The following is a 13,929-nucleotide window of genomic DNA, read 5'->3' as shown; positions in this document are numbered from 1 at the left end:
GAGCCATGGAATTACAGGGGAGTTACCAGCATGGATGGAGCATTGGCTGATTGGTACAAAACAGAGAGTGGGAATAAAGGGATCCTATTCTGTTACCAGTGGTGTTGGGACCACTGCTTTTTATGATGTATGTCAATAACTTCGACTATGGGATTAATGGATTTGTGGCTAAATTTGCCGATGATACAAAGATAGGTGGAAGAGTGGCTAGTATTGAGGAAACAGAGAGCCTGCAGAGAGACTTAGATAGTTTAGGGGAATGGGCAAAGAAGTGGCAAATGAAATACAATGTTGGAAAGTGTATGGTCATGCACTTTGGTGGAAGAAGTAAATGAGCAGACTATTATTTAGATGGGGAGAAAATTCAAAATGCAGAGATGCAAAGGGGCTTGGGGGTCCTTGTGCAAGATACCCTAAAGGTTAATCTCCAGGTTGAGTCAGTGATGAAGAAGGCAAAAGCAATGTTGGCATTCATTTCTAGAGGTGTAGAATATAAGAGCAGGGATGTGATGTTGAGGCTCCATAAGACACTCAGAAGACCACACTTGGAGTATTGTGTGCAGTTTTGGGCTCCTTATTTTAGATAGGATATACTGACATTGGAGAGGGTTCAGAGAAGATTCACAAGAATGATTCCAGGAATGAAAGGGTTACTGTATGAGGAACGTCTGGCAGCTCTTGGACTGTACTCCCTGGAGTTCGGGAGAATGAGGGGGGGATCTCATAGAAACATTCTGAATGTTAAAAGGCCTGAACAGATTATATATGGCAAAGTTATTTCCCATGGTAGGGGAGTCTAGGACAAGAGGGCAAAATTACAGGATTGAAGGACGTCCATTTAGAACAGAGATGCGGAGAAATTACTTTGGGCAGAGGGCGGTGGAATTTGTTGCCATGAGTGACTGTGGAGGTCAAGTCATTGGGTGTACTTAAGGCAGAGATAGACAAGTTCTTGATTAGCTAGGGCAACAAAGAGTATGGGGAGAAGGCAGGGGAGTGGGGATGACTGGAAGAATTGGATCAGCATATGATTGAATGGCAGAACATACTTGATGGGCTGAATGGCCTACTTCTGCTCCTATATCTTATGGTCTAATTACCAAGGGAAGAGATTGCCAGGTAGACAGAGGGGAAGATTTGAGGATATACTCAATGTTTCCCTGAGAATGTTTAAATTCCCCACTGATTCATGGGAAGTTCTGGCCTATAGCCACTCAAGTGGAGGAGCTTTGAGATGGAATTTAGAATCTTGAATCCATGCATCAGGATAACATAGTACCCCACCTGCCCCCGTCATTAATCACTTCCTAATCCATGGCTTCCTAATTGATCAAATCCATAAAACCAGATTAGAAGAAGCATGATTTCCTCTATTTAGAGGGTCTACCAAGGAAAGTGTTTACTGTATGTACAGTCAAATTTTACATATCTTAACCCATTTATATTTATTCAACTCAAATGTTTTGATCACATATTCAGTAGCAAATTACATCATAATATTCAGCCTATATATATTGAAGCCTAATGTGTGTTTAACTTTCTATGTAGTTTCTAACAGCAATGTACATTCTACATTCACAGTCTACAGCATTGTGATTGTGTACAGCTTTGGTTGTCTTTTGTATAGGATATACAATACGTTGTTAACCTAAAAAGAGTGCAGGCATTTACGAAAATGCTGTCAGTACTCAGGGCCCTGAGTTTGAGGGAGATGTTGGGAAGGCCAATGTCTTCCCAACGTTGGGAACATAGAGATTGAGGGTGACCTTAGAGGTGTATAAAATTATGAGGGGCACACATAGGGTGAACACAATTTTTCCCCATGGTAGGGCATAGGTTTAAGGTGAGAGATAAAAGCTTTAGAAGCTGGAGGGCATATTTTCCACATAGAAGATGGTGCAGGTATTTATTATTTAGAGGTACAGCACAGTAACAGGCCTTTCTTGTTCAAAGAACCTACAGTGTCTAATTACATCTATGTGACCAATTAGTTTATTAACCTATATGTCTTTGGAATGTGGGAAGAAACTAGATGGTTTATAAAATTATGGGAGGCTTGGAAAAGACAAATACTATGAGAGACTCAGGATAAATAGTCAGTTTTAAGCAGGATAAAATGATCAAAAAAGAGCACTTAATTTTAAGGTGGGGGGAGTGGTGTGCAGAGGAGTTTAAAGGAGATGAGCAGGGCAAGTTTCCCGCCAAACACACACAGGTGCCTGTAACACAGAACCAGGAGAAGTGGTGAAAACAAACATAATTGTGACATTTAAGAAGCATTTAGACAGACACGTGAGCAGGGAACCAGGGGAAATGGATCACATGCAGGTAAATAGCTGCTTTATAGTTTAATCTAGCACCATGGTCAGGTTAGACATGGTGGGCTGAAAGGCTTGTTCCTTGATGTACTGTACTGTGTTCACCTCTTCCCACTGTAGGAAGGTGTAGCAAGTTAACTACACTACAGGCCATTGGTACTTAGAATGTGACAGATGGCTCTAGAGAGCTGTCAGAGTCCTACCTGTGTGAACATATACCCCTAGGCTCATTGAGAGCACTAAAAAAATCAGCAATTTAATTTGGGAAAAAAATGTACCTGGGATATGTTGAGGCATTTATTCCTAAGTTTGATCTCCTATTTGACAAGGGCATAAATGGTCTTAAAGCAGTGGATGCCATAGCAACAGTTTTATTTTCAGTATTTGCAGGATTTTATACATAAGCAGTAATGTGTATTTTTAAAGAATAAAACATCTAATAGATGTCATGACAATTGGATAATTGAAAATTGAAGCCTGCCATTAGAGATGACAGCATCAACTGACAGACAGATACAAGATGGAATCAGGCCTTCTGGCCCACTGAACTTGTGCTGACCGTAAACTAATCTTTTATGCTGGTTTTACATAAATCCCAATCTATTCTCCCCACACTCACCAACAGGTTGCTTCTTTTCTTCCAGATTTGTGTTTGGAGGCAGAGAGATCCGGCTGAATATGTCTTGTGGTTTCTTTGCAACCATGAATCCTGGGTAAGCTTCTGTTAAGAGAAATCTTTGGTTGTGTGGATATGAAGCTAAGGTGTTTTACAATATGCAGACTACACGGAACTTATTTGAATATTTATTTTTAAAGTAACATTAAGTGATTAGAAATGTATGTAGCAAAATGAAGTTTCTATCCTGGTCACCCAGAATGAACACCAAGCCTCCCAGACAGGGTCTGCCTACTTTGCTTTAGGGAGAAGCTGCATTGTCCTGCAATGGGCAGAATATTGTTGGGGACAGATCTGAGTGCACCCATTGCTTAAGCTCTCAGTTTGTGTTTCGGGAAAGAGGTCTAGGTAAATAACACCTGCACCTAAATTCTATTAGGTAAACTTTGGTGGGCCATCTCTATTGCATTTGAGATGATGGGTGGGAAAGGGTGAAGTGATAGGTAGATCTAGGAAACCATTTAGGGTCTGGACCCACCTGCCCCATCATGTGACCCCCACCTTGGAGCAGTGTTCCCCTCAGTCCCTGTCATAGATTCATACCACATGGAGACAGGCCATCAAGCCATGCTGACTTGTGGGTACCTACCTATTTCAATCCCATCTTCTAGTACCTTCTAGTATCTTCTGCATTCCAGGCACTTACCATCCCTCTGATCCACTTTAAATCTGCTTTCTCTTAACATAAACCCATGTTATCTGCTTCTATCTACCTATGATTTAGAACCATAGTAACATAGAAAACCCACAGCACAATACAGGCCTTTCAGCCCACAATGCTGTGCTGAACATGTACTTACTTTAGAAATTACCTAGAGTTACCCATAGCCCTCGATTTTTCTAAGCTCTATGTACCTATCCAGGAGACTCTTAAAAGATCCTATCGTATCCGCCTCCACCACAGGTGCTGGCAGCCCACTCCATGCACTCACTACTCTCTGCATAAAAAAACTTACCCCTGACATCCCCTCTATACTTACTTCCAAGCACATTAAAACTCTTGTGCCCTCTTGTGCTAGCCATTTCAGCCCCGGGAAAAAGTCTCTGACTATCCACATGATCAATGCCTCTCATCGTCTTATACACCTCTATCAGGTCACCTCTCATCCTCTGTTGCTCCAAGGAGAAAAGGTCGCGTTCACTCAACCTTTTCTCATAAGACATACTCCCCAATCCAGGCAACAGCCCTGTAAATTTCCTCTGCACCCTTTCTATAGTGATATGTATTTTTTTCAGTCTATACCCAGTGACCTAGTCTTGGACCAGTATTCATATCTTAATGGTCTATGGAACTCTAGTGTATTCCATGCTATGGAGCAAGCAGTTTGAGTTTGAACTCCACTGCACTACCACGGGAACACAGACACGAGCCCTTTGCTCCACAATGTTATGCTGAACTACAAACGTTTGTAATTGAAGTAGACAATAGACAATAGACAATAGGTGCAGAAGTAGACCATTCGGCCCCTCGAGTCTGCACCGCCATTCTGAGATCATGGCTGATCATTCACTATCAATACCCAGTCCCTGCCTTGTCCCCATATCCCTTGATTCCCCTATCCATCAGATATCTATCCAGCTTCTTCTTGAAAGCATCCAGAGAATTGGCCTCCACCGTCTTCCGAGGCAGTGCATTCCACACCTCCACAACTCTCTGGGAGAAGAAGCTCTTCCTCAACTCTGTTTTAAATAACTGACCTCTTATTCTCAATCCATGCCCTCTGGTACTGGACTCTCCCAACATCTGGAACCTATTTCCTGCCTCAATCCTATCAAATCCTTTAATTATCTTAAACGTTTCAATCAGATCCCCTCTCAATTTCCTCAATTCCAGCGTGTACAAGCCCAATCTCTCCAATCTCTCTGCGTAAGACAGCCCTGCCATCCCAGGAATCAACCTAGTGAATCTACGCTGCACTTCCTCAATTGCCAGAATGTCCTTCCTTAAACCTGGAGACCAAAACTGTACACAATATTCCAGGTGTGGTCTCACCAGGGCCCTGTACAAATGCAAAAGAACATCCTTGCTCTTGTATTCAATTCCCCTTGTAACAAAGGCCAACATTCCATTTGCCCTCTTCACTGCCTGTTGCACTTGCTCATTCACCTTCATTGACTGGTGAACTAGGACTCCTAGGTCTCTTTGCATTTCTCCCTTACCTAACTCGACACCGTTCAGACAATACTCTGCCCTCTTGTTCCTGCTTCCAAAGTGGATAACTTCACATTTATTCACATTGAATGACATCTGCCAAGTATCTGCCCACTCACTCAGCCTATCCAAGTCTCCCTGTATTCTCCTAACGTCCTCTTCGCATGTCACACTGACACCCAGTTTAGTATCGTCAGCAAACTTGCTGATATAGTTTTCAATGCCCTCATCTAAATCATTGACATAAATCGTAAAGAGCTGTGGTCCCAATACAGAGCCCTGTGGTACCCCACTAGTCACCTCCAGCCAGTCTGAGAAACACCCATTCACTGCTACCCTTTGCTTTCTATCTGCCAACCAGTTTTCTATCCATGTTGAAACCCTGCCCCCAATGCCATGAGCTCTGATTTTACTCACCAATCTATGTGGCACCTTATCGAATGCCTTCTGAAAATCTACGTACACAACATCCACTGGCTTACCCTCATCTAACATCCTTGTTACACCCTCAAAAAACTCCAACAGATTAGTCAAGCATGATTTGCCCTTGGTAAATCCATGCTGGCTCGGACTAATCCTATTTCTGCCATCTAGATGTGCCACTATTTCGTCCTTAATAATGGACTCAAGCATCTTCCCCACGACTGACGTTAGGCTAACAGGGCGATAGTTCTCCGTTTTCTCCTTCCCTCCCTTCTTGAAAAGTGGGACAACATTAGCCACTCTCCAATCTTCAGGAACTGAGCCTGAATCTAAGGAACATTGGAAAATGATTACCAATGCATCCGCAATTTCCTGAGCCACCTCTTTTAGAACCCTCGGATGCAGACCATCTGGACCTGGGGATTTATTAGCCTTCAGTCCTACCAGTCTACTCATCACAGTTTCTTTCCGAATGTCAATCTGTCTCAATTCCTCTGATATCTTATGACCCTGGCCCATCCATACATCTGGGAGATTGCTTGTGTCCTCCCTGGTGAAAACAGATCTAAAGTATGCATTAAATTCTGTTGCCATTTCCCTGTTTCCCATAACAATTTCTCCCAATTCATTCTTCAAGGGGCCAACATTGTTCTTAACTACCTTCTTTCTCTTCTCATAGCTAAAAAAGGTTTTTGCTATCCCCTTTTATATTCCTGGCTAGACTGAGCTCATACCTGATTTTTTCTCTCCGTATTGCTTTTTTAGTTAAGATCTGCTGTTCCTTAAAACTTTCCCAATCATCTGTATTCCCACTCATCTTAGCCCTGTCATACTTCTTTTTCTTTAATGCTATACAATCTCTGACTTCCTTTGTCAACCACTGTGGCCCCTTCCCCCTCTTTGAATCCTTCCTTCTCATTGGAATGAACTGCATTTGCATCTTTTGTGCCCAAGAATATCTGCCACTGCTGATCCACTGTCTTTCCTGCCAGGGCATCCGCCCATTTAACTTTGACCAGCTCTTCCCTCATGGCTCCGTAGTCTCCTTTATTTAATTGCAACACTGACACCTCTGATCTGCCCCTATCCCTCTCAAATTGTAGATAAAAACTTATCACGTTATAAAGCCTAGCTAAACTAATCCCTTCTGCCTACATAATGCCCATATCCTTCCATTTCCTGCACATTCATATGCCTATGAACATCTTGAGTGCCTCAATCTTATCTGCCTCCACCACCACCCCAGGCAGTGCATTTCAGCTGCACACGTCTCCTTTGAACATAAGATTACTCTATACATCAACTCTGTTAAGGTACTGTTACTTTACATTTGAAGTTCCCAAAGGGCAACACTTCACATTTGCCTCCATCTGCAATTTCTCCTCTCATATCTGCAAGTGATCTATGTCTTGATGTATCATTTGCCAGTCTTCTACACTATCCACAATGCTGCCAGTCATCATATCATTTTGGAGAAATGTGTATTAAACCTGCACTCCAAATCTTCTTTCATGTGAGGCTCAAGCACTCTTAATTGTGGCTTTGATTAAGACATCACAGAAAGAAAATATCTCGTACAGCAATGACATTTTTCTTGAATAAGTTAGTTTATTCAGGCCAGAGACAGTGTACTGTGGAGAGCACTTCAAGTGAGAGATCAAAGATACTTACAGATAGACAGGGCCATAGAAATTTTAGTACGTTGGCTTTCATAAATCAGAATATTGAGTATAGGAGTTGGGATGAAGAAGTAGTACAGAACTTTAGTGAGCCCAAATTTGGAGTATTGTGTGCAGATCTGGTCACCTAACTATAGAAAAGATATTAATGAATTGAAAGAGTATAGATAACGTTTACAAGGATGTTGCCAAGACTTGAAGACCTGTGTTATAGTGAAAGGTTGAAAAGATTAGGACCTCTTTCCCCCCTCTGTAACATAGGTGAATAAGGGGAGATTTAATAGAAGTATACAAAATTATGAGGGTAATAGACAGAATAAATGAAATCAGGCTTTTTTTCCCCTGAGAGGTTGTGTGAGACTACAACTAGAGGTCATATGTTAAGGTAAAATATTTAAGAAAAACCTGAGAGGAAACATCTTCACTCAGGTAGCAGCGTGAATGTGGAATGAGCTGCCAGCAGAAGTGGTGGATGCAGTTTTGATTGCAACATTTAAGAGATGTTTGGATAAGTATTATGGTCCAGGAGCAGGTTGATGGGACAAGGCAGAGAATAGTTTGGCACAGACTAGATGTGCTGAAGGGCCTGTGTCTGTGCTCTGACTGTGACAGGTTTCACTTTAATCAAAAGGGTATCAATAACCTGGCTGGGAGGTTAGCTACTGTTCCAGGGAAGGTTTAGACTAGTTTGGCACAGGTGCGGGAACTAGAGCACTAAGTCAGAAGGTGGAGGAATTGAGAGAAAGGTAGATATTAAAACCAGGAAGAGCAGAACAAACAAGGTAATACATTATGGGATGGATGGGTTGAAGTGTGTGTATTTTAATTAGCAGAGTACTGTATCATAGGAAATAGTGATGAACTTAGAACATGGATTGGTACATGGAACTATGTTGTGGCCATACAGACTTAGCAGGAAAATGCTTTAGGTTTTGATGTTTTAGAAAAGATAAGCTAAGGGGGTGTGATGAGTTGTGCCATTAATCAGGGACAATGTTACAGCCGCACTCAGAGGGTAATTAATGGAGGTCTCAGCCTCTAAGCCTATATGGTTAAAACTCAAAAAAGGTGCAATCACTCTGATTGAATTATACTACAAGCCCCTGAAACCACTCTATTACACTCCCAGTGCCATAACATTCACTAACTCCTACCTTGGTTTGTTCTCCCAAAGTGAAATACCTCACATTTGTGTACATTAAATTCCATCTGCCATTTTTCCCATCTACATAATATGATAATATGATTACAAACAACAGGCCCAGCACCAATCTCCGCAGCGCATCTCTAGTCACAGGCCTCCAGTCAGAAAGACAACTATTTACTTCACTGTCTGGCATCTCCCACTAAATCAATGTTGAATTCAGTTTACCACTTCCACCTGAACACCAAGAAACTGAGCCTTTTGGACCAGCCTCCCAAGCAGGACTTTGTCAAATGCCTTGCTAAAGTCCATGTAGGCAACATCCACTGCCTTTCTTTCAACTTTCCTGGTCACCTCCTCATCTCCAAGATTTGTTAGACATAAAGCCATGTTGACTATCATTAATCAGGCTCTGTCTATCAAAATACTTAAGATATCCTGTTCCGTAGAACACCATCCAATAATTTACCCACAACAGATATCAAGCTCACCAACCTGTTATTTCAAAGCTTATTCTTAGAGCCTTTTCTGAACAACAGAACAACATTAGCTATCCTTCAGTCCTCTGGCACTTCACTTGTGGCTAAATAAGTTTTAAATACCTTTACCAAGTTCCCTGCAATTTCTGTGCTAGCCTTCCACAAGGTCAAAGGGGACACCTTGTCAGTCCCTGGGATATATCCATTCTAGTTTGCCTGAAGACAGCAAGCACCTCTTCTGTGATCCAGAGATGGTCCATGACCTCACTACTGTTTTGCCTTATTTATATAGACTGTGTGCAGATGCAAAAAATCTATTTAATATCTCCACCATCTATTTTGGTTCCATACATACTGGCCCTTGCAAAATGTCTAATAATCTAAACAATATCAAGCTCTGCAGTAAGTCCCAACAGTCCCGACTCATTTTAAACCTGTAATATCTTGTACAGGTCATCTCTGTCCCGGAAGAGATTCTAATGATTCAAAAATCTGAAATCATTCTCCCAGCACCAATTTCTCAGTCACGCATTTGATCTATCTTTTTGTTCCAGGCCTGACTAGTATTTGGCACCAGGCATAATCCAAGTTTACTACATTCAATTAATTTTCAGCATCTTTCCGAACTCTGTATGCTCACTGCAGAGGACCTCCTCCCATTTTCTCCTCATGTCATTGATGTCAACTAGCACCACAACTTCTGGCTACTCACCCTTCCTCTTGAGAATGTTCTGCAGCTGCTCTGATAAATCCTCAACCCTTGCACCTGGGAGGCAAGACGCCATCCTAGTGTTTGTTTTTCCAGCACAATCTCCTGTCTGTCCCCCTGTCTGCCTGACTATCTCAGAAAAGGCCATTGTGCCACTGACCAGGGTGCTGCTACTGCAGCTTGATAGATCATTCCTCAGCCCCAATCAGTATCCAAATGGACATTCTTGTTTCAGAGAGGAATGGCCACCCTGCACTGACTGCTTACTCCCTTACTTTGTCTCTTCACACCATATCCTTAGCTTCCCCTTCTTACAAAACTGTTGCTCTGAGTGACACTAGCTTATTTTTATTAGCCGACAACTATTCACTAAAAATTTGCAGTTGTGCTATTTTAGGGTATTTTTAAGTGAGACTCACCAGATAGTATTGAGACCTACTTCTTTTGAAGTCTTGTGCCTTGTGTGCCAAGTCCTGGCTGTTGTTAAGTTGTGGTAGACAGATTCAATTATAGTCAATAAGTGTCTGAAAGGAAGAAATCTGCAGAGCTGTAGAATGAGGGTGTCAAGTGAGAGAGTGGACTAAGTGGTCACCCTTTGTGCTGTGACAATGCTGCAATTATTTGATCCGATCTAACAAGGTAGAAAACACCCAGGTTGGAGAAGGAGCCCATTACCACGTTCTTAAGGCCAATCAAGGGCTGGTGTCCAGGCATGTACCTGGACCCCAAAATCTCTCTGTTCATCAGCACTGTTAAGGATCCTGCTATTAATGTTGTACTCTCACTTTATGTTGGGCATCTTGATGTGTAGCAACTCACATTTGCCCAGATTAAACATCATATTTTGCTTGTCCACTAATATCTGCAAAGGCTGAGGACGAGCTTGCTCCCAGTGAGGTAAGGCCGGGTAAGTTCCTTTAATTATTTTAATTAACTTAGGAATAGGTAATGGAGGCAGCAATTAGGGCAGTCGAGTGCTCCATATGGGAAGTCAGGGTGTAGTCCCTGATGACTACACTTGTAAAAGCTGCATCCAGCTGCAGCTCCTGACAAACTGAGTTAGGGAGCTGGAGCTGGATGATCTTTGGATCATTCGTGAGGCAGAGGCAGAAATAGACAGGAGTTTCAGGGAGACAGTCACCCCTAAAAAAGTCAGGAGGCAAGTAGCTGGGTGACTGTCAGGAGAGGGAAGGGGAATAGACAGAAAGAGCAGAGCTCCCCTGTAGCCATTCCCATCAACAATAAGTATACTATTTTGGATACTGTTGGTGCAGATGACCTATCAGGGACAAGTTGCAGTGGTCATGTCTCTGGCACCGAGACTGGACCCTCAGCTCAGAAAGGAAGGAGGGAAAAGAGGAGTGCAATAGTGATGGGGGATTCAATAGTTAGGGTGACAGATAAGAGGTTCTGTGGGAGAGATCAAAAATCCCGGATGGTCTGTTGCCTCCCTGGTGCAAGGGTCCGTGATATCTCCATCGAGTTCTTGGTATTCTCAGGAGGGAGGATGAGCAGCTAGATGTCATGGTCCATGTAGGGACCAATGATGTGGATAGGAAGGAGGAGGAGGTCCTGCAAAGAGAGTTTAGGGAGTTAGGTTCAAAGTTGAAGGACAGGACCTCCAGGGTTGCAATCTCAGGATTGCTACCTGTGCCACGTGCTAGTGAGGCTAGAAATAGGAAGATAACGTAGCTAAATACATGACTAAGGAGATGGTGCAGGAGGGAGGGTTTCATGTTTCTGGACAATTGGGATTTGTTCCAGGGAAGGTGGGACCTGTTCCGGTTTGCTCCTGAACTAGAGGGGAACTAACATCCTTGTGCTCCTGAACTAGAGGGGAACTAACATCCTTGTGTGTAGATTTGCTAGTGCTGCTCCGGGGGGTTTAAACTAGATTTGCAGGGGGAGGGGAATCATAGTGTTAGAGCAGATAGTGAGGTGGAGGAGAATAAAGATCATGCAAGGACTGTATGTATAGACAGAAATCAAAGGTTTGTACATGATAGAAATGTTCTCAGGTGAATCTATTTCAATGCAAGTAGTATTGTAGATAAGGCAGATGAGTTTACAGCGTGGATTGGCACGTGGGATTATGGCATTATTGCTATTAGTGAGATTTGGCTGCAGGAGGGGCAGGACTGGCATCTTAATGTTCAGGGGTTCCATTGTTTGATAGAGGGGGAGGGATGAAAGGGAGAGGAGTGGCATTACTAGTTAGGGAAAATATCACTGCTGTGGGTAGACAGGACCGCCCAGAGGGCTTGTCTACAGAGGCCACATGGGTGGAGCTGAGGAACCGGAAGGGTGTGACCACACTAATAGGGTTGTGTTATAGACCGCCCAATAGTCAGAGAGAATTGGAGGAGCAAATCTGTAGAGAGATAGCAGACCGACGTAAGAAACAGGAAGTTGTAATAGTAGGGGATTTTAACTTTCCGCATATTGACTGGGACTCCCACACTGTAAAAGGGTTAGATGGCTTGGAGTTTGTCAAATGTGTTCAGGAAAGTTTTCTCAATCAATATATAGAGATACCTACGAGAGAGGATGCAATACTTGATCTCCTGTTAGGGAACCAGACAGGTCAGGTGACAGAAGTATGTGTAGGCGAACATTTTGGGTCCAGTGACCATAATGTCATTAGTTTCAAGTTAATTATGGATAAGGATAGGTCTGGTCCTCGAGTTGAGGTTCTAAATTGGAGAAGGGCCAATTATTGTGGAAATAAGAAAGGATCTAGGAAGAGTGGATTGGGATAAGTTGTTTTCTGGTAAGGCTGTGTTCAGTAAGTGGAAGGCCTTCAAAGGTGAAATTTTGAGAGTGCAGAGTTTGCACATTCCTGCCAGGATTAAAGGCAAAGTTAACAGGCATTGGGAACCTTGGTTTTCAAGGGATATTGGCAATCTGGTTAAGAAAAAAAGAGAGAGGTGTATAGCAGGTGTAGGCAACAAGGTACTTGAAGAGTATAGAAAATGTAAGAAAATACTGAAGAAGGAAATCAGGAAGGCAAAAAGAAGACATGAGGTTGCTTTGGCAGATAATATGAAGGTCAACCCGAAGGGTTTCTACAAGTATATTAAGAGTAAAAGCATAGTAAGGGACAAAATTGGTCCCCTAAAAGATCAGAGTGGTCACCTATGTGTGGAGCCTCACGAGATGGGGGAGATTTTAAACAGTTTGTTTGCATCAGTATTTACGCAGGAAACTGGCATAGCATATATGGAAGGAAATGGAAACAAGCAGTAGTGTCATGGAACATACAGAGATTAAAGAGGAGGAGGTGCTTGCTGCCTTACGGCAAATAAAGGTAGATAGGTCCCCCGGGCCTGACATGATATTTCCTTGAACCTTGAGAGAGACTAGTGTAGAAATTGCAGGGGCCCTGGCAGAAATATTTTAAATGACTTTAGCCACGGGTGCGGTGCTAGAGGATTGGAAGGTAGCTCATGTTGTTCTGTTGTTTAAAAAAGGCTCCAAAAATAAACCAGGTAATTATAGGCTGGTGATTGGAAGTTGTTCTCAGAGATTTGATATACAAGTATTTGGGCAGCCAAGGGCTGATTAAAGATATTCAGCATGGCTTTGTGTGTGGTATATCATGTTTAACGAATCTTGTAGAGTTTTTTGAGGAGGTTACCAAGAAAGTAAATGAAGGAAAGTCTGTAGATGCTGTCTACTTGGACTTTAGTAAGGCCTTTGACTAGGTCCCATATGGCAGGTTAGTTCAGAAGGTTCAGACTCTAGGTGTCCATGGAAATGGATACATGTAAACTGGATTTGAAATCGGCTGTGTGGGAAAAGACAGAGAGTGGTAGTGGATGATTGCTTCTCAGACTGGAGGCCTGTGGCTAGTGGTGTGCCTCAGGGATCCGTGCTGGGACCATTGTTGTTTGTTGTCTATATCAATGATCTAAATGATAATGTGGTAAATTGGATCAGCAAATTTGCTGAAGACACTAAGATTGGAGGCATTATAGACAGCGAGGAAGACTTTCAAAGCTTGCAGAGGGATCCGGACCAACTGGAAAAATGGGCCAGAAAATGGTAGATGGAATTTAATGCAGACAAGTGTGAGGTATTGCATTTTGGAAGGACAAGTCAAGGTAGGACATACACAGTAAATGGTAGGGCACTGAGGAGTGCAGAGGAAAAAAGGGATCTGGGATTTCAGATACATAATTCCCTGAAAGTGGTGTCACAGGTAGACTGGGTTGTAAAGAAGGCTTTTGACATTCTGGCATTCATAAATCAAAGTATTGAGTTTAGGAGTTGGGATGTTATGGTGAGGTTGTATGAGACATTGGCAAGGCCAAATCTGGAGTATTGTGTGCGGTTCTGGTCACCTGACT

General features: G+C 42.7%; 1 protein-coding gene across 1 annotated transcript in view; it reads left to right on the top strand.

Moving 5' to 3' along the window:
• The window catches only part of LOC132401346 (dynein axonemal heavy chain 6-like), a 545,526-nt gene that overhangs the window by 221,445 nt on the left and 310,152 nt on the right, over positions 1-13,929 (top strand). The window contains exon 34 of the mRNA XM_059983475.1: positions 2,963-3,031. Within this exon, the coding sequence (XP_059839458.1) occupies positions 2,963-3,031 (69 nt within the window). The remainder of the gene's footprint in view (positions 1-2,962; positions 3,032-13,929) is intronic.

Source organism: Hypanus sabinus, chromosome 10 (genome assembly GCF_030144855.1).
Source record: "Hypanus sabinus isolate sHypSab1 chromosome 10, sHypSab1.hap1, whole genome shotgun sequence".
Lineage (NCBI taxonomy): Eukaryota > Metazoa > Chordata > Chondrichthyes > Myliobatiformes > Dasyatidae > Hypanus > Hypanus sabinus.
This window is presented reverse-complemented; position numbering and strand designations above follow the sequence as displayed.